General features: G+C 36.2%; 1 protein-coding gene across 2 annotated transcripts in view; it reads right to left on the bottom strand.

Moving 5' to 3' along the window:
• Window positions 1–1007: 1007 nt before the first annotated feature.
• Window positions 1008–20789, bottom strand: part of LOC110457595 (TBC1 domain family member 15-like) — a 29410-nt gene continuing 9628 nt past the window's right edge. For both annotated transcript variants that reach the window (XM_021508929.1, XM_021508930.1), the window contains 10 exons: window positions 16029–16223; window positions 15552–15680; window positions 14904–15007; window positions 13465–13559; window positions 12072–12188; window positions 11126–11226; window positions 10077–10176; window positions 9566–9663; window positions 8759–8875; window positions 1008–6116 (listed from right to left, as the gene is read on the bottom strand). In XM_021508929.1, coding sequence (XP_021364604.1) covers window positions 5766–6116; window positions 8759–8875; window positions 9566–9663; window positions 10077–10176; window positions 11126–11226; window positions 12072–12188; window positions 13465–13559; window positions 14904–15007; window positions 15552–15680; window positions 16029–16223 — 1407 coding nt within the window. In that variant the 3' untranslated portion in view covers window positions 1008–5765. The remainder of the gene's footprint in view (window positions 6117–8758; window positions 8876–9565; window positions 9664–10076; window positions 10177–11125; window positions 11227–12071; window positions 12189–13464; window positions 13560–14903; window positions 15008–15551; window positions 15681–16028; window positions 16224–20789) is intronic.

Genomic DNA, 20789 nt, shown 5'->3' with positions numbered 1-20789 from the left:
CAGCTAAGGTCATTTAAGGACGTGCCTCCATGTGTGTAGTGTATGCGTGCTTGCATGTGTGTATGCAGGAGATAGGGTATGTTGGTGTGCTTGCCTCCTTATGATAGCGCAGATATGATGCCAACTTTATAGTGCTATCTCACTGAAATACCATGCCAAAGGCACCCAGAACAGCAGTTGTTGCCATTCTCCTAAATGCTGAACGGTAAGCAGGGAATAACAACTACCATTTTAAAGGACTTTGGTATGTCCCGGCCAGGGAACAGAACCCATTGCCTTCCTCACCTGGGCAAACGCTCAACTGTGAGTTAGAAATTCAGTGACCCTGCGTTGTTATCCTACAGGAGTGGCCAGATGGCACAGTGGATAGTGAACTTGCCTTTCACCAAGGTGGCCAGAGTTTAATTTCCCAAACAAATGTGAAAAGGTATCGGTCAACAGCCCGACCATGTTGGTTTTTCTCTGGGTACTCTGGTTTCCTTCCATATTAAGACCCCTTGCCTGCTAATTCCCGGGCAAACAAGAGTTGTTACAGGTAAGTTATAATCTGTTTCATAATTGTTGATTTCTTTGATTTTAATTCTGAACATGTCAAATATTAAGACAAAACATATATGCATGTAACATTTTTATTTCTTTGTTTTGTGTTCATGTAACAAATAAAAATATCCATTAATTAATAAACAAAAAATACTTTTTTCATACAGAATAAAATTGAACCAAATCCATGAAATGTTTTCACATGATGTCTACAATCAAGATCACAGAAAGATACGCTAAGGTAGATCCCAGTGGTGAAGGGGTTTCACCTACTGTAAAAGTTTGAGCGGCGAGAAATTACTCTCTATTAAATGACACTCAAACAAAATTTGAGAAAATGGGGTGTCGATTCCCATTTCACAAACATGAACAATAAAACTTTCATATAGTGCCCCTTAGCCTTTAACATGCCAAACTGTCTCTGTATATTGCTGAACTCCTTTGCAATGATGTTGCTGGACAAATGATAACAGTTTATACAACAAGGTTTAATTTTTCAATGCATACACAGAAACCACAACACTGCCAAGACCTACCTTAACTAAAACAAGTTAGAACACATGATAAATACGGAGATATAAGTAACTAAATAATGTATGTATACATAAATAATTGTATGTACAATGGACTAAACGTAACTCTCTCACAAACTTCTCAACACACATACTTCACGTATCCAACTCAAACTATACTGGTCAGTGTGTAAATGTACACTTACTGACAGACCATATTCCTGATGGTCAACCATCTAGCAACTGTTAATGATACAGAACTACTGTTTACGGTGGTCTCTGTTTATTATGCAGACTAGGTTTATGATAATTTGAACTTAAATCAGTCAGTTGGAACAAAATGGAACCTTTCAACTACAAGAGTCATACAGTAATACTACAGCTTCTAAGATCTACCATAATGCCAGAGAATAGACAATAACAGTTGTGATGGCACCGAGAACAGTAATGGCAAGTGTCAAGATGAATGCGAGACCAATTATCTTTGGTTTATCTTTAACAGCATTGTTATACATGAGATCAAGAGTCAAACACAGGTCTCAGTATTTTAAAAGTCAATCTTGCATTGTATTTTCTCATCTGTCCAAATAGGAAACAATCATGAAGTATTGTCTTTTAATAGTTCGTTAAAGAAATTCCATGAAAATTGATTAAAAATAAACCTCATGCTTACTCCAGCATTAATTGGCACTTTATCTTATGTTAAATCAACAAACATATGATATTGTACCTGGTAAATATAATAGAGTAATTTGCTTAAATATTTTAAGCAGCTACTACTGTTGGCTAGGAAGTTTAAATGATATAGGTGCAAGAGGTTTATGTTAAACATGAAAGGCTGCAGGTAAGAGGGCGTTAAAGTTGAGAGGGATTGAAGATGGCAGGGGGTTAAAAGTAAAGGGGGTTAAAGAGAGAGGTTAGAATGAGAGGGGTTGAAGGTGAGAAGGGTTAAAGGATAGAGGTTAGAATGACAGGGGTTGAAGGTGAGAAGGGTTTAAGGTGAGGAGGGTTAAAGAATAGAGGTTAGAATGAGAGGGGTTGAAGGTGAGATGTTAGAATGAGAAGGGTTAAAGGTGAGGAGGGTTAAAGAATAGAGGTTAGAATGAGGGGGGTTGAAGGTGAGGAGGGTTAAAGAATAGAGGTTAGAATGAGAGGGGTTGAAGGTGAGATGTTAGAATGAGAGGGGTTAAAGGTGAGGAGGGTTAAAGAATAGAGGTTAGAATGAGAGGGGTTAAAGGTGAGGGGGGTTACAGAATAGAGGTTATAATGAGAGGGGTTGAAGGTGAGATGTTATAATGAGAGGGGTTAAAGGTGAGGAGGGTTAAAGGATAGAGGTTATAATGAGACGGATTGAAGGTGAAAGGGGTTGAAGGTGAGATGTTAGAATGAGAGGGGTTGAAGGTGAGATAAAGAGGTTCATGGTGAGAGGTTTAGATATTTTGGTGTTATACAGGATAGTTATCAGAGGTGAGCAGTGTTCGGGATTATTTGTTGCTATAATTAACAAATTTCTGTTCATTTTTCCAAAATGAAACATAAAATAATAAATATCAATAATGGCAATCATAAAATAATCATAAATACTGCATGTTTTTACGATGTCTAGGTAACACTGCAGACACTACGTTCAGACATGTAACAGGAGACCTGGACAATGATGGTTGTTTGATCATTGACTGACTTAAACTAGAAACACAAGTTACACAATTGCACTTTGCTAAAACATATACTTGCAATGGAAACAAAAACATGTTTTCTAAAGACACAGTGCCTATTCGGATCACATGTACAATGGGGGTCCTTGACACTCTCTCAGTAACATAAGGTTTAGCAGTTGTGACAATGACATCATCATTAATGTCCACTTAAGCATTGAGGGCGATTTTCTAAATCTTTATTTGGGGTTTGAAAATGAAAAATTTGCAAAATGTATGAATATGTGTAGATCAATGCTTATAATTTACTATAAATATGTGCTGTGAAATATTCTTGACCAGAAAACTGTTTAAACTATTTTTAATATTGGCAGTATCTTGTGGACATGGAAAAGCCAGGGAGCATAATTCTTATTGTTTTTCACAATGATGTATGAGAAGGAAATATTGACCAAAGGCATATGCATATTTAGTGTGAAAGCAAACAAAATTAACTCACAAGGTAGATAAAGGGAACAGGGGGGTTTAAAATAGGCAAGTTTGGACTGAAATCACTGAAATTTCACATCTAGGGAAATCTACTGACCAGTACCAGCTCGTCAGATATGCACGTTTTTTGCATGTTTGAAACATTTGTCAGATTATGGGTGTTTACCAGAAGTAATGCATAGTTGTTAAATTTTGTTTGGCTAATAGTTTGCAGTTGTCCCAATCAGAACACTAGTTTGCAGGGATTGAATTTTGCGCAACATATCTTGGGAAAAATATTGCACTCACATGGGTACTTTTGTATTTGGGCAATGTGATTTATTTCGATGGTCCAATTTTTTGGGGGGAAAATAAAGTAAAAGGGGATGTTTTATATATAGTTGTTGTTCCATCTTCATTACTTGGCAGTTCATGTTTTTTGTGTTTGTGAACATATATTCATGGGGATTATAATTCATCGTCTTAATAATAGCTGGGTAGTTAAATACGCGCTATCTTTGGTGGTAGAAAACAACAAAAAATTAAATCCTCAGCAAATATTACCAATTGTACATTATGCATGCCCCCAAATCACATAACATGGGTATCTAATAGGGATATTATGTATTAAATTCTGTCAGTGTACCTAGTTAATCAGTGGTTGGGTTAACCTATTGGGCACTTAAACAGCGTTATAACACCATCAAGAGTCTGCCATTGTGCCAAACAGTTTCATTGATTTGAATATGTTGAAAAATAACTAATCTTTAAATAATTGATTTTGAAAACAGAGATATTTGATATAAGGAATGTTGTCTCTTTTGAATTAAATGTACATGTAACAGTTTAATAGTGAAATGTGTCAATATTGGCACAATGTAAAAATAAATGCACCATAATGGCCTACCCTGTAATTCTCTTGTATACCTAATAATTGTGGTAAAATAGCATCTGATACAACATGAGGACATATCAATTTAAAGAATTTAAATCTAACCGGAAGAATCGTTACAGTCCTACCGTAAACACTTGACGTTAACTGACACTGGAGTTGAGAGAAATCCTGTAAATTCTCATGACTGACACAATTTTATGTTACCAAGAAGTCTGGTTTCTCTTTCCTCTGTGTTAACCGACATATGCTGTCAAATCTGACCAAAAAGAAATAACGACCCTTGATGTCGGTAAGGTCAGATTTAAATTTTACAAACAGAGAGTCTCGATACGATTTATAGTTATATTAATTGTAAAACATTAGGTCGAGAATAAAGACTATGTATTTTAAATAGAGCACAATCTTAACCTTCACAGCAAAACAATATTGTGTAGTAGTTTAAAGATATACTTCTAAAATGTGCGCAATTGTGTGTGTAGATGTCGTTGTATAAAGACGGCCACAGAACAGGGAAACAAGGCATTGTAGTTTGGTCACCAGTTCACACTTTTCAGAAAATGTACGACTTCAAGAACTAGTGGATGTTGTGTTATAAAATTTGTAACAGTGAACTACATGTAAACAGTGCAAGAATGCCATAAATATTTATGTAGTATGCAGTATGAATCTTTCACAAACCTATAATTCTAAAATTGCAATAAAAAGTTTAAGCAATGATCAAACTTATCAACAAAACTATTACTATCTTTGCAGTTTTATTTGATCAGGGTCATCACCATGTGCTCAGTAAGGGCGGTCATTACATGCACAACTTTGGACATCACCTTTACTCCAACAGGGCTATCTTCTTCATCATTAAAAGTTTGATCAGGCCCTTCACTCTGTATGCGATTAAGGCAATCACCATGTGCACAATCAGAGCCATCATCATTGTGCATGATCAGAGCCTACAATCGCAATGCGCACGATCAGGGCCACCACTTATGCTTTATCAGGGCCTATGATGTGAACTTTGTTCAATATCATGGCCAGTCTAGACAATAACTACCAGTACTAATGGCAAGAGTTTGTTAAAATTAATCTAGTACTACCGATTACTGGGTGAATTTTGGTATATGGGATCTATCATATTCAGCATTTATCAAAAATCCTATCATACCACCAAAAACAGCTATATAGATCTATAATGCTACTGACTTATCAACTTCCATTCAATATATCACTGCTTTCAAAGAATCACAGAAATATACTGTACACAAAATGTCCTCATTAGTATCTAGCTTATCAAGTAGATCTGGAGAGACCCCTCACTCAGATCAGAGGAGTTGAAATCTTGAATTGCTGCTGAGATACATAGAGCAAAGAGGTGGAGAAGCATAGGCGTCCACATCACACATAGAGATGTTGGTATGACATCTTCGAACTCTGGCAGACTAACAGTAGCAGTCAGCTTCATGGACTAGATTTGATGTCCTGTGCCAGCAGAAGAGGGTCAGTCTTGGCACATCACGCACTCGACAGACCATGACAAAATACCGCGCAGACAAGTCCAACACAGTGTCAGCTGAATCAAGCAGCATTGCACACATTTATGGTGTATGTGATAAACAGCACCAAATCTGGACTTACGGCAAGTCTGCAGGTACAACATATTGGTGTCTCAGAAGTCACACTTCATGGCTGACTGACGGTCAACTAGTTGTAGACAAGGTTCATGGCTGTGTCTGCGTTATCTGTAAGGATCTCCAGACTACTGTCGTCTGGTGTCGTCACTGCAGTACCGGACCCCGAACTGGGTGCGCTCAGTCCGTTCTCCCGTCCTTGGAAGGGGAGCTCCAGTTTTGGCGTGGATTCACGGTTGATTGGCGTCCCTATCGGCGTGGTTTTGCAGGAGCTTGATGTTGAACTGCTTGGAGACAATTCCATGCCTAAAATTTCTTTCAGCGTTGCGGGTAGCTTTTTACTGTTCTTCAGCTGTAGGAATATGCTCTCTGCTTTCTTCAAGGTTTCTTCTAGGTGTATGGCTAAGCTCATATCATTGATGTGCTATATAAAATAGAGGAGGCAAGTGAGAGTCAACGTAAATGGGATATAAGTCGCAGGGTTGATGCAAATGTAAAAACTTTAAGTCACTTTCGTCATTTATAGATAAAACCAGATCAAACTGTTCAAAGATCATTGTTAATCAATTTAGTTTTGCAAGATATCTATTTCATCTTAGAGGCGTCACGATTTATCGCCATTATTCATCTTCGATTCAATTCATGATATATATTTTTTCTGAGTTTTCGATACATAGAGGATCTGTCATAAGTTTCCCTTCATATTATATTTATGATACAAGTTTTGGATTTTTCATGTTTGCGAGCCTCTGGCGAGAATCATAAATCTTATATGAAAGGAAACGAATGACAGATTCTTTTTATCATATAATACAATGTTAACTGTATAATTGTGATCTGAAATGAATATTTTGCATTTGGCCGCCTCTTAAGCGATGAAAATTGTCTCCGCTTCACAATGATGTGACGTCACATTGATTGTTACTATTCGATTGTGACGTCATGTCAGGAGTGATATTACACACGTTACATAAACATCCATCCAGGAGTAGAGCCAACGCCGTTACTTTAGTTCAGGTCAGGTTGGTTCCGTTACATAAACACGATTTATGTGATGGCTTTATGACACTGCATAACGTGGTATTCATATGATAAATCATGATATGAATACATAGAGGATATTTAATGGTGTCTTCAGTAATAACAAATATATTTCACGAGTGTGGCTAATATTTTGATATTTTTCACGAGTGCCACACGAGTGAAATATATTTGTTATTACTGAAGAAACCATTAAATTTTCTATTTATCAAATTTTTAAAGCATAATACATGAAAAATGTAATGCATTAAAAAAGGACGGGAATCAGAAGCGTAATAATTAGCGCCATATTTTAATGACGTCACGCTTGACAAGGCTGTGCGCCATTTTGAATGGGATACTCAACACAATTCCAATGTTTTCTGCTATGTTCTGGTATGATTGCCTACAAAAATGTTATTAATTGTATATTAATGTAACTACTTAATTAAGTGTGTGTACCAAACATTTATCATAGCAGCCACTTATTCTACCGTTGCTTCATTTGAATCTGAACAAAAAATCGTTGCCTTTGAATGCAGCGAATAGAAGATATCTTTGTGATGGGTCAATACAACAACAGGCCCAAGGGCCTTAGCGGTCACCTGAGTTATATCATAGGTACTGGTAGCTTTATTTTATTGTTTAGATGTGATGTGGAAATCAGCATGTAAACTAAGTGAAATACAATACTTGTCATGTCATCAATGGATAAGAATTTGAAAATATTGGTAAATGTTCCCTTTGGGGCCCCGCCCTAGCCCCTGGGGATGGGGCAGGAATCCTAATTTTACAAAGTAAAACTCTCATTTACCCAAGATGATTCTGACTAAGTTTGAGCAATTTTCTGCTGAAAATGGATAAAATATATACCGAAAAGTGTTATTTCCCTATATAAACTATATTAAACGTTACCCCCTCCCCAAGGGAGAACGGATAGCTCGGGGTCCTGATATTTTCAATTTAAATAAAGCCCCTGATGATCTTTCTTTCCACGTAAAGAAAATCACTGTAGTACCTCTGAGTCTGGAGAAGAAGATTTTTGAAATATTGATTAATTTTCCCTTTGGGGCCCCGCCCTGGCCCCAGGGGTCGGGGTAGGAATCTCAATTTTACAATTTGAAACCATCTACCTCCAAGGATAATTCTCACCAAGTAAAAATAATTTCCTACAGAAAGTTGTCAAAATATACCCAAAAGTGTTATTTCCCTATATAAACTATAGTAAACTTTACCCCCTCCCCAAGGGAGAACGGATAGCTCGGGGGTCCTGAAATTTACAATTTAAGTAAAGCCCCTGATGATCTTTCTTTCCACGTAGAGAAAATCACTGTAGTACCTCTGAGTCTGGAGAAGAAGATTTTTGAAATATTGATTAATTTTCCCTTTGGGGCCCCGCCCTGGCCCCAGGGGTTGGGGTAGGAATCCCAATTTTACAATTTTGAAGCCTCATCTACCAAGGATGATTCTGACCAAGTTTGAAAAAAATCCATCCACTGGTTCTTGAGAAGAAGTTGAAAATGTAAAAGTTTACGCACGACGGACGACGACGGACGACGACGGACGAAAAGCAATTAGAATAGGTCACTTGAGCAAAGCTCAGGTGACCTAAAAAGTGATATTTTCACACTGTGACAAGTTGATAGAATCTGATATTTTACTGGCAAAAATGTAAGATAATGTATTAGTGTATGCAACTTTAGGGGAAATGTCCATGAGATTTTCAATTTCATTTAAATAAAATCTGTAATAGTACATGTGGAGATGCAATTACCAATTTAGAAGTTTCACAAATACTTATTCATTCCTCTTTAATAACTTTTTAACAAGAAATATAATTTTTCAGGTATTACTTAAGGGCTTGCATTGAAGGGCATTAATTGATAAAAATATAAGGGTAGATGTGCAATGAGGTCTCAAATAAGTTTTCCGAAGCGAAAAGGGAATTTGTTGGTGGTCAAAAAGATTGTGTATATATCTCATTTAAGTTAAAAAAGTTACAAACCTGGAGACAGGTAAAACCTTGTCATTACACAACACACCTACCTTTAGGATTTCTGTGAAGCCAAATTTGTTTTCTATGAGTGTGGTTTTCTCCGTATCCAATATAGCTAGACATATTACTAGATGGAAACTCTTACAGGGTCGCTCCGTCCATATCACCTACAACAAAACAAATTTTAATTAACAAAAATACTTTTTAAATGTTTTAAAGGATCACTGTCGCACTGCAGGTAAACCACAAAAGAATTCCAATCTTGTTATTCATAGATGCAGTAATCTCCATAGTCCATAGTCCCCAACAGCAATTTATTTCTTTGTTTATCAATCTGTACATGTATACTTATCTTAGGATATAGTTCAAAGTGATATACTTCTTGTACTCCACACTCAGCCAAGACATACTTAAATACCAAATCTGGTTACATCAGGTGAAATGGTATGGAAGATATGCCACAGACAAACTGCATCAAAGGTTGAGGTCAAAAGTCAAACCATAGGTCACAGTGACCTACTTTTTGTACTTGACATGCCATCAGTAATAGATGTACTAGCATACCAAATATGATTACTCCAGGTGAAATAGTATAGAAAATATGCTGTGGTCAATTATTTTCGGAATTGGGACGAAGGGAGTCTAAAATGAACAGGTGGGGGTGGGGGCTAATAAATGAGTATGTCATATATTTCCCAGATTTTTTCTGGCTCTAGAGTACAAATAATTTGTTTTGTATAATATACAACATTGACATTTTAAAACATTTCTTATTTTTCTTGACTTCATCAGAAACATATCATCACTTGTCCACAATTATAACACAATGTTATATGTCACTTTATTGAGACACTTACCTCCCATAAACGCTGGACATCACTGAAGGAAAATTCTCTCTTGAAAAAGATGAGTAACCACCGGAAACAGAAGTAGAAGTTGCCGGAATCATGGCTCTCTGTGGGAATGAAAAATATTGTATGTAAGTTTATAATTCAAACTTGTTGACTTTCACCAGTTTAAATAGTCTCAAACAAAGATTGATTTCTCCTTGCTTTGATATTTGAAAGTATATGCACAGGGAAACCTATCTTATCTGATATATTGTGGGACACAACATATTTGTCAGATTACACAGGGCATCAGAATACAGTAGTTTTAATCAGGAGTTTTCATTACAAAGGGGAATACAGCATTTTGTTGGATTAGACAGAATGTCCGAATAATCAGGGGTCAGATAAGACAGGTTTCATTGGTGAATTACCAATGACATGAATGACATGTTTTAGAACATTTCTTCTAGAATGTAATTTATCAAGTAACTGACTTTTGTCCNGGGGGGGGGGGGGGGGGGGGGGGTTGTGTTGTTACCTAGGTAACTACACAGTTCTGGGTCAGAGAACTGCATCAGTCTGTGGATATCTGCTAGCTGGCACTTCATTCCTTTCTGGTCCATCTCAAAGTTTTCCCACTGTAAAACACGACAAGTTATATAACAATGGACGACATCCCGACATCAGAAATTATAGCCTAAAATCTTTACGATCCCATTTCATATCGGTTTAACTAACTCCCCAAAATCTCCAGAATATACTACTGTTTAACATAATGTTATCAATAATTTCATATTTACATTTCTTTGTAATTTTTTGTTTGTTCACTATATAAACCAATCAAACTTATGTTACGTTCATAGCACTATGAACACAAATAGTGTCACATGATTTGATTATGTTGTTATTTTTATACACTTTGTATTTGCCAATGTGACACTTGGCAGTCCTCCTAAAATAACGCTGTCAACAGATTTGAATCAATCACTCAAACGACATAGACTTTAAGGAAGAAAGTGAAGACATCCAGAAGGAAGGAATTCCAAGTATATATTTGGTTGCGTGCATGGCCTGTTGATGGGAAGTGATATTTCAGCAAAATTTACAAAAATTGCTTTGCAGTCAATTTTAATTTGCATGAAGTTCACCGAGGCCTTGCAAGCAACCAAATATGCAAGTGATTTTTTTCCACAATTGATGCTACAAATTGTTTTCCGACCTACTACTATGTCCATCAGTTTTCATGTGTTTAGACTTACTATTCTGTCACATTTATCAGTCTGTACATAACTTTTCAGACTTATCACTACCTGTGAGTTTTCAATCATATCACTGAGTGTTTAGACTTACTATTCTGTCACATTTATCAGTCTGTACATAACTTTTCAGACTTATCACTCCGTACATCAGTTTTAAAATTTACCACTCTGCTGATAAGTTTTCAGACTTACCACTCTTTTGATGAGTTTTCAGACTCATCACCCCAATCGTCCAGTTTTCCGACTAAACATAATGTCAATGAGTTTATAAACTAACCACTATGTTGATAAGTTTACAGACTTACAGTACCACTATGTACAAACTTACCACTTTGTCCATGAGACCAGCAAAGCACCAGAAAGCATCCACTTCATTCTCCATGACAACAAGAATAGGAGACAACAGATCACTCATTCCTTGTACGTAGCCTGAAGTCAGAACATTCAAACACCACATGTAAAATACAAACTTTTCCTTCCAGTTACCATACCCATTCATTCTAAAACAAGACAAATCCTAAAAATTGAATACTGTATTGATGGTTGTTTTCTTATCATAATGGTAATTTTTAAAATAAACCTTTTTTGGGGAGAGATTTCTCCCTTTCTTCCTTTCAATCATATCTCAGTTATCTAGCCAATGTAATATTAAGGCACTTCAACTCCATCACCCCTGCAGTATACTTGCCAACTCCCTCAATTTAGGAGGGAGATTCCCGATTTCAGACCCTAAAATTGAGCATTTTCAACAGGTGAATTTAGCTAAACTATTCCTATTTTATAAGTTCTGGTGATTTCATCTGAAAGGTGTATGTACATACACACATTTTATTTGCTTTTTATTCTGAGCATGCGCAATATCTCCCATGGAAATTATAAAAAGTTGGCAAGTATGCCGCAGACACATTTGAACTCAATTCAAAGGCTGGAATAGTTCATTATGAAATTTCAGAGGTGAATAAGTTAATTTGCAATGCCATTGGCTGGTATGAACAAGCCATGACCATGACCTAGATATAATAAGCAGAGAGAATAGTGAATGAGAGCCCTCCTGTGTGAGGACACCATATTGTTAAGGGGACTGACTCAAGGGCTCCCAAGCCCAGGCTGTTCCTATCAAATTATTTATATGTATCTGTATATACTTATCAGTGTATTATATACATATGATATTTGGCTCGGGGAAGTAGAATAATTGTGGGAAAAAAACAGAAAAAAAGCCATGACTATTCAAGTTAAAGGGAGACAATCCACCACACCATTGTCATGCTTACCAAGGTCAAAGTTATACATGCAGTAGGTCATGAGGATATCGTTGAGGACCTGAAGGTTCGGATTACACTCTCCCTCGAAGAATTTGTGTGTACGATCCGTCCGTGTCACGTCCTTCTCTGTAAATGAAAACAGTAATTCGATGTTTATTACTCTTCTACACCCGCGTAAACCCTCAAAATATGAAGCTATCTTACAGAAATATCTTACAAAATATGACGATCTGTCACCTGTAATACACTGAAACTTTTGTAAAAGTGGAAATTCTCACAGTAGAAATGCTCACAATTTTTACGTCAAGTAAACCAGCATACAAATATCCAACCAAGAATATATATAAACAGTATTTAACTATTATAGATATATAAACAGATCATATAAACAGATCATATAGATTATAGATATATAAACAGATCATATAAACAGATCATATAGATTATAGATATATAAACAGATCATGTAGATTATAGATATATAAATGATATAGATTATAGATATATAAACAGATCGTATATATTATAGATATATAAACAGATCATATAGATTATAGATATATAAACAGATCATATAGATTATAGATATATAAACAGATCATATAGATTATAGAGATATAAAATATACAGATATGAGATTAATGTGAACATTACTAATGTGAACATTGCCACACCCCTAACTGGAACATTGCCACACCCCTACCTGGAACATTGCCACACCCCTATCTGGAACATTACCACATCCCTATCTGGAACATTGCCACACCCCTATCTGGAACATTGCCACACCCCTAACTGGAACATTACCACACCCCTATCTGGAACATTGCCACACCACTAACTGGAACATTGCCACACCCCTAACTGGAACATTGCCACACCCCTATCTGGAACATTGCCACACCCCAATCTGGAACATTGCCACACATAGAAAATGTCTCATTTTACAGTATGTGACAACCATAACTGCACATCTGAATGGATAGGATATTTATATTTACTAAAGACGACATTAGCTAAACAGAACACCGACAGGTCAGCAAGTGCCTTTCCCTGTGCCTGACTGTATCCCTCCCATGGTCTATTTTTAGTAACAGTAACAAAAACTTTTAAAACCTCTTCACCATGTCGAAGTTCAAAAAGATTAAACTTTCGGATTCCAAGGTAAGGACTATAACCCCCAAGGTCTATTTTTAGTAACAATGACCTTGACCCTAGACATTTTTAAACCGTTATTGCACAGTGTATCACCATGTCAAATACTTTTAGAAAGGTAAGTCTTTTGGGTTACAAGATAATCTCTAGAAACAATAGTGTGGACGAATGAACAGACACTGTGATTACTACAGGGCCCTGACTTCTCTAATAAAGGGCTCTAATGATAAAAACAAACAATTTTCACCTATCAAACACTTCCTTTCCTTCAACAGGGAGAACCTGTTCTCCTGGACGTCATTGATTGTCTTCCACTGTAACTTCATCCGGAAATAGTCATCCCTAAATCATACAAGTTTGCATTCAAATATCATAGAACCTAGCTATGTCATGGCCGTAACATCATATACAAACACTGTATTTCCATTATATGATATTGGGTTGCACAAAAAAATGGAATGGTGCAATGCAATATCAAAATTTTATTTTATACACAAACTTTGTTCATATTAAACATGTCCAGACTGTATGGTCCCATTGTCAAGCTGTGAGTGGTCTGTATTGTTTACCTGTATAATGATGTGACGAATTGTAAATTTCATATGTCACTTGACACTGGACATTTCGCCTATAGAAGAGTGTATACACACTGTATCACAAAGATATTAATACACATATTGTTTGTGTATATAAAGTAAAACTTTTGGTGTTAAATATTTCCAAAGTGATGAATCTTACTGAAGATAATGTTACAATGCTTTGTGGCATAATTTTTAATGGCTATATTGCATAATTAAAAGCCCTCATTCATGTAACTTTTTAATGACATTTTAACTTCAAAATGAAGGGCAATTTAATGAATGTTTTTAATGAGCATTTAATAGAAGATTAATGGCTTATAAATACAGTAGTGATAGTTAACATAACTGTTTATTGTTATGTCTTATGAAAATTTGTGATTTTTGTTTTGATTGTAAACTAGGATTATAAACTAGAATTTAGTGTACTAAATAGACTTTTCAGATATAATACTGTTTATGGGGAAACTTTCACCATTTGCTGGTAAAATCCATTTTTGCCCAGTGTTAATTTCATCCTTCAAATGAAGTGACTATGAATAGTATAGTGTGTACTAATATTCCCTGTTATGATACTTTTGGGAAACTTTCACCATTTGCTGGTAAAATCCATATTTGCCCAGTGTTAATTTCATCTTTCAAATGAAGTGACTATGAATAGGATGGTGTGTACTAATATTCCCTGTTATGAGACTTTTGGGAAACTTTCGCCCTTTGCCAGGAAAATCCATTTTTGCCCCGCGTTAATTTCGTCTTTCACACGTAATGACTAAGAATAGTATGGTGTGGTGTGTAGTAACTCATTCACCCTGCAATTTCATAATGAACTATTGAAACCCTTTGAATAGGAAGAGTTCAAATGTGTCTTCAGGGGTGAATAAGTTAATATTATCTGTTATGATAAATTCACCATCATTGCAGTATACAGTATGATCATTATAGGAGAAACTGATTCCTTATTTCTGAATTATTCCTTATCACGTTTGTGTAACTCTTGTTAGATAATCTTAAAAGATACTTGGTAAAATCTTGTGTCTTTATTGAAAATTTGAGTTTGATAAAGCTAACAACCAACTCTCCCTGTTCGGGAGCCTCTATAAAACCTTACACTTTGCGCTTCCTTTCATCGGCTCTAGTTTTGTATGTGGACTGCCAGTCGTAGTAATTAAGTAGGAACTTCCACACCTCATTCCTGATACAGGGCTCCACACCCTGTAACACAAAGGCACAGCAAATTTAAACACAGAATCATACAAGATAGCAAACAATGAAAACGTTAGGTTTATTGTCCCACTCGAGCGTTATCCTTCTGTCTTTTACAAAATATTTGCCTTCATGCTGAATTTGTCCTCTCACAGCAGATTTATTGTATTAAGGGTCCCTGTCTCACTGTAGGTAAAACACTAGAGAACTCCACTGTATTTCTTCATACATACAGTAACCTCCCCTTCATTCTTTTGGGGGTATAACTGTTGTACAGGTAAACCAAGGTACTACTGTTGACCAGGTTGCTCAGTTGGTTTGATCGGCAGTATAAAAATCGAAAGTCCAGGGTTCAGTAAACCATTGTGACATTTATTTTGTCTTAATAAGTTTTTCATAAGATTTCCACAAGGTATGTTTTTTTTCAAGAAATGACTTCAAATGAAAAGTTACAGTTTCTGACAACGGTACAGGTGTTCCTAAGGGAATATGTTATATTACACCCTACAACTGTGATTTGTGTTAGAGTTAAAAAAAGTCACTGAATACATACCCCTCTGAAAATGACATCCTTGAGATGCTCAACATCCTTTATCTGTCCATCCCTGTCCATGTGTTTGGACCACTGCTGTGAATTGAGAGGCTGCCCTCGGGTTACTTCTGGACGATTGGGCAGTTTAGTCTGTAACATAAACACAAGATACCTAGTTGGTAATGCCTACTTACAGAATAAATAAACCAAATGTATATATCTGACTTTCTTTTTATATTTTTGAACAACTGTGCTGTCCAGCTGTGTCTTTACGAAGCAATCTGTCCAACTAAGATTAACTACTTTAAGAAATAATATTATACGAAAAAACAATACTTAATCATCAGTTCCTTGTGGTTAACAATTATGACAAAATTCCATATATATTTCAAGCCCTACTCAAAGGTCTAAGTCAAATTGCTTTCCTCCTGTTTGTATCTTGGTCAAATTGCTGCCCCCTACCTGCATTGTAATCAAAGCCAAAATAATTGCTGTTACCTTGGTTACGACCTCGAACCCTGCTTCAACTTGTTGGCTGATCTCCATGCCAGGAATGTCTTCCTGCAAAATCTCGGCCACTTCTTCCTTCGGCCGACTTGTCACATTCTCTGGAGTCATGATGGAGTCTCGTAGGAAGTTGGTGACTTTGGCAAACCCTCCCAGGGCCGTTGTGTAAGGATCATTGATAAATTTCTGCAAAAATAAAAAAAAATATTAAAATAATAATCAGTGTTTTTTTTTCTTTTTTTTTCTGTCTTAATAATTAAGGACACTTATTATTTTAGTATTAGCTGTAAAAGGAACCCAGATGCTTAAAAGTTCTACCACACAGGTAATCAAATTTGGAAAGATAAAAGCATAACAATTTTGCGAAACCATCCAATTTTCTGCTTGCAATCATCAATCATCCTATGTATAAACATGAACATCATTGAGAAATCCCTGTAAAATATTTGTTATTTTTTTTCAAACACTGCTAACAAACCTTCAACAGCAATTACAGCACACAGCAGTAAGAGTTTACTTTTCCTCTCATTACAATAGTTAACAGAGAGAACATTACATACCCTTTATAACACTGAAGCTCCTTTTCTTGCTTTAAATTGTTTTAAATAGCAGATATGCCGACATTAATTTAACTGACAGCCAAAAATAAACATAGAAGGACATTATCAATTTGAAATTACGACTCTTAACACTATGATCCTAGAATGAGAAATCCAAACATATTACATACAAACTGTACAATATTATGAAGCTACATGGAAATGCTGGACTATCAATCATGACAGGCAGCTGTAATATAAGCTAACCAGTGACACATGGTTTCTCTGTGTGGTTAATGGGATTGACCTATGTTCAAGTGATAGGGTATCTGGTTTTAGCGATTGGTCAGGTGTTTTTACCTGAGACCAATCAAACAGCTATCTTCGTGCCTTCAATTTTGCTATGACATATTCCAGGGCTGGAGAGAGCGAAAGTGAGCGTAATCCCTGGAGTATTGATGATGTGGGCCAGATAAATAGCATGAAAGGTGCTAGTTATTGGGCCTCAAGTCTGAAACCAGTGTGTTTAATTATTCCAGTATTTACTTTTGATATATAAGCAAATTCCACTTAAATGGAAAGCTCATAACTTATTAGATACATGGAAAATAACCATTTAAATAGTGAAATATTGCAAAAAATCAGCAGGAACTCATTTTTAAAAATGTAACATACTGGTTCTTATAACAAGTGTTTATGAAACTGATAATTAGGCTTAAATGGTGAAGTGCAGAGTGTTCATTACAGTGTGTAAGTATGTATATGTAATTAAACTGTATCATGTTACAGTTCTGGTACATGTATGTGGTATAATTGATGGTGATTAACACTGTGTGATAAAGAAACCACAACAGGTGTTATCTTTGTAGTGTTGAGTGTATACCCCAGTCTTTTACATATAGTCTCTGTTACATGGTGACATATTGTACTATTGTGTCTACAACCACTCAGATTTTCATTTAATCAACTCAGCTATACTCCACACTCTGAGCTTTCCATCGCTGTACTTATATATGCAAATAACAGTATATTATAGTTCAGATATGCATGCAGAATTGGGACAGAATGTAAGTTGATGACTTGTGGGGGTGGGGCTAGTTTAGAAGCTACATAAAAAGAAAATGAACATTTACAAACGAATCTTCTTATGACATGACCTGATAGCCCCTTTTCTTTCCAAAACATTATTTTATTTTTCTGAAGTAAATATTAACTGTAATTCATAAGCTATACATTGCTTACAAACATTTCCTAGTATTCAGATGTACAATGTAACTGGTCCTGCGATTATAAGTCTGTAGTGAATTCAGAAGAGTTGGGAGGACAATATTCTAAATTATGTGAAAGTTTTAAATAACAAATTGTACACATATATGCAGTACATTGAACTACCTTATTTTTACAGAAATATGTCCAACTGTCAATTTCCGTTTTCTTGCATTCTATATTTCTGTAATAAGCCCTCACCTTTATATAACTTTTCATATGACATTTTAAACCTAACCCCCTGGTGTTACTGTATGATGAATACGGTAATATTGTTGGTTCCGTCGTATGGAGTCAGTAAACAGCAAAAGTTATACAGTATATGGTGATTTTTATTTCTGAGCGTAAGTATATCTGTTTTTCCTATTAACATGTGTGCACAAACAAAATATATTACATCACTTTCCTATTATCATGTGTGCACAAACAAAATATATTACATCACTTTCCTATTAACAAGTGTGCACAAACAAAACATATTACATCACTTTCCTATTAACATGTGTGCACAAACAAAATATATTGCATCACTTTCCTATTAACAAGTGTGCACAAACAAAAGATATTACATCACTTTCCTATTAACATGTGTGCACAAACAAAATACATTACATCACTTTCCTATTAACATGTGTGCACAAACAAAATATATAACATCATTTTCTTTTTTCCCAAGAGATATGATTCAAACTTACACCACATCACACCACAGTCAAACCTGCACTTACACACTGCTTTCAGGAAGTTATTAATTGTAAATGTAATGGTCTCATCAGGTTTTTACAGCTTGATTCAGTTTGCATGAAAATGACTGCAATAGGGAGCTTAAAATGTGGTCCCGTTACACATGACGATTTTCTTAATAGAGGGGCTATCTAATACAGTTTTAACTGTATATTAAGGATCCCAGTACCACTGCCAAAAACTGCAAAAAAGTGTTGGAAACTGCTGGGATTCGAACCTCAGATTTTTATACTATCACTTTTAACGATTGAGCTAGCTGATCAACAGATGTGTCCCAGCCCAACTTTAAATTTACTACAGTTATATACAGTATATCCAAACAGAAGTTACATGTAAGGGGAGTACAATAGGAAAGGTCCAGAAGGTCCAGTGTTCAATTCACGGTCTAGCCCCACTTAATCTTTACCCTTAAGTACACCGTAATTGATTGTACTTTGTTTATTTTATCTTTCTTATTGATTCATAAAATTCCCACGAAGTATGGTTTTCTTTCAGAAATAACTTATCAAAGCTATAGTCATGCCGGGAAAAAACAGTTTCCAATTAATGCACAGTCACAGTTTTTGGCAGGGTACGGATCGAGACCTTTAAAGTATATTTTTATTATCATATTGCATTTGTAAATCCAATGGAAGTAAGTATACAGTCATCCCTCTTTACAGCATGCACCTTTTGCAGTTGATTACACCATGGACAAGAATCTGAATGTCCAGAAACCATAGAGCTATCCCATAGGGACCATTTAATTTTCTATAGGGGATCGTACTGCATTAGAGGGCAACATGACGGCACCCATGCTACTGCTTAACAAGCGGCCCAATGGGCCTGCATCGCTGACCTGTTATTAATCTAACACTTGTAATCTTAAGATTTCATATGAACCTGTTAAAAGATTTAAACATATGACGCCTCTGACCTTGATTGTTGAACAAGGACATAAGGTTTAAAGTGGATCAAGGTCATTCATTTGAACTAACACGGTAGTCCTTCATCCCACCATGCGACAGACCCAATTTCAGTACCCTGGCCCTTTTGCTTATTGAAAAGAAGTCGCTTGAAGGTTTTACGACATTTGACCCTGTGACCTTGAAAGTTGGTCAAGGTCATTCAGTTGAACAAACTTGATAGTCCTTCATCCCAGCATGCCACAGGCCAAATATCAGTACCCTGGCCCTTTTGGTTATTGAGAAGAAGTCGCTTGACGATTTTACAACATTTGACCGCTGTGACCTCGAAAGTTGGTCAAGGTCATTCATTTGAACTAACACGGTAGTCCTTCATCCCAGCATGCTACAGGCCCAATATCAGTACCCTGGCCCTTTTGGTTATTGAGAAGAAGTCGCTTGACTATTTTACAACATTTGACCGCTGTGACCTCGAAAGTTGGTCAAGGTCATTCATTTGAACAAACTTGGTAGTCCTTCATCCCAGCATGCTACAGGCCCAATTTCAGTACCCTGGCCCTTTTGCTTATTGAAAAGAAGTTGTTTGAAGATTTTAACATATTTGACCCCTGTGACCTTGAAAGTAGGTCAAGGTCATTTATTTGAACAAACTTGGTAGCCCTTGATCCCAGCATGCTACTGGCCAAATATCATCTTCATGGGCCTTTTGGTTATTGAGAAGAAGTCGTTTGAAGATTTTACGACATTTGACCCTGTGACCTTGAAAGTTGGTCAAGGTCATTCAGTTGAACAAACTTGATAGTCCTTCATCCCAGCATGCCACAGGCCAAATATCACTACCCTGGCCCTTTTGGTTATTGAGAAGAAGTCGTTTGAAGATTTTACGACATTTGACCCTGTGACCTTGAAAGTTGGTCAAGGGCGTTCAGTTGAACAAACTTGATAGTCCTTCATCCCAGCATGCCACAGGCCAAATATCAGTTCCCTGGCCCTTTTGGTTATTGAGAAGAAGTTGTTTAAAGCTAAAAGTTGACACCGGACAGACGGACGGACGGACGACGGATGCCGCACCATAACATAAGCTCACTTGCCCTTCGGGCAGGTGAGCTAAAAACTGGAACAAGAGATTTGACAGTTGGGGCAATGATTACATATAATCATCTAAAACCTTCAATCGGCAATTTTTATGTCATTTTTCGTTCTGTAAAAAATATTTTTATCTTGTAAAGCAATGCCTCACCTATGCAAGTAGAAAGAAAATAGCAAAATAACGGAGTCCTTATTAATGGTATCAGGGG

The sequence above is a fragment of the Mizuhopecten yessoensis genome, unplaced genomic scaffold (assembly GCF_002113885.1).
Source record: "Mizuhopecten yessoensis strain PY_sf001 unplaced genomic scaffold, ASM211388v2 scaffold9253, whole genome shotgun sequence".
NCBI classification, from domain to species: Eukaryota; Metazoa; Mollusca; class Bivalvia; order Pectinida; family Pectinidae; genus Mizuhopecten; species Mizuhopecten yessoensis.
The sequence above is the reverse complement of the archived record's forward strand: the minus strand, read 5'-3'. Positions and strand labels throughout refer to the sequence as shown.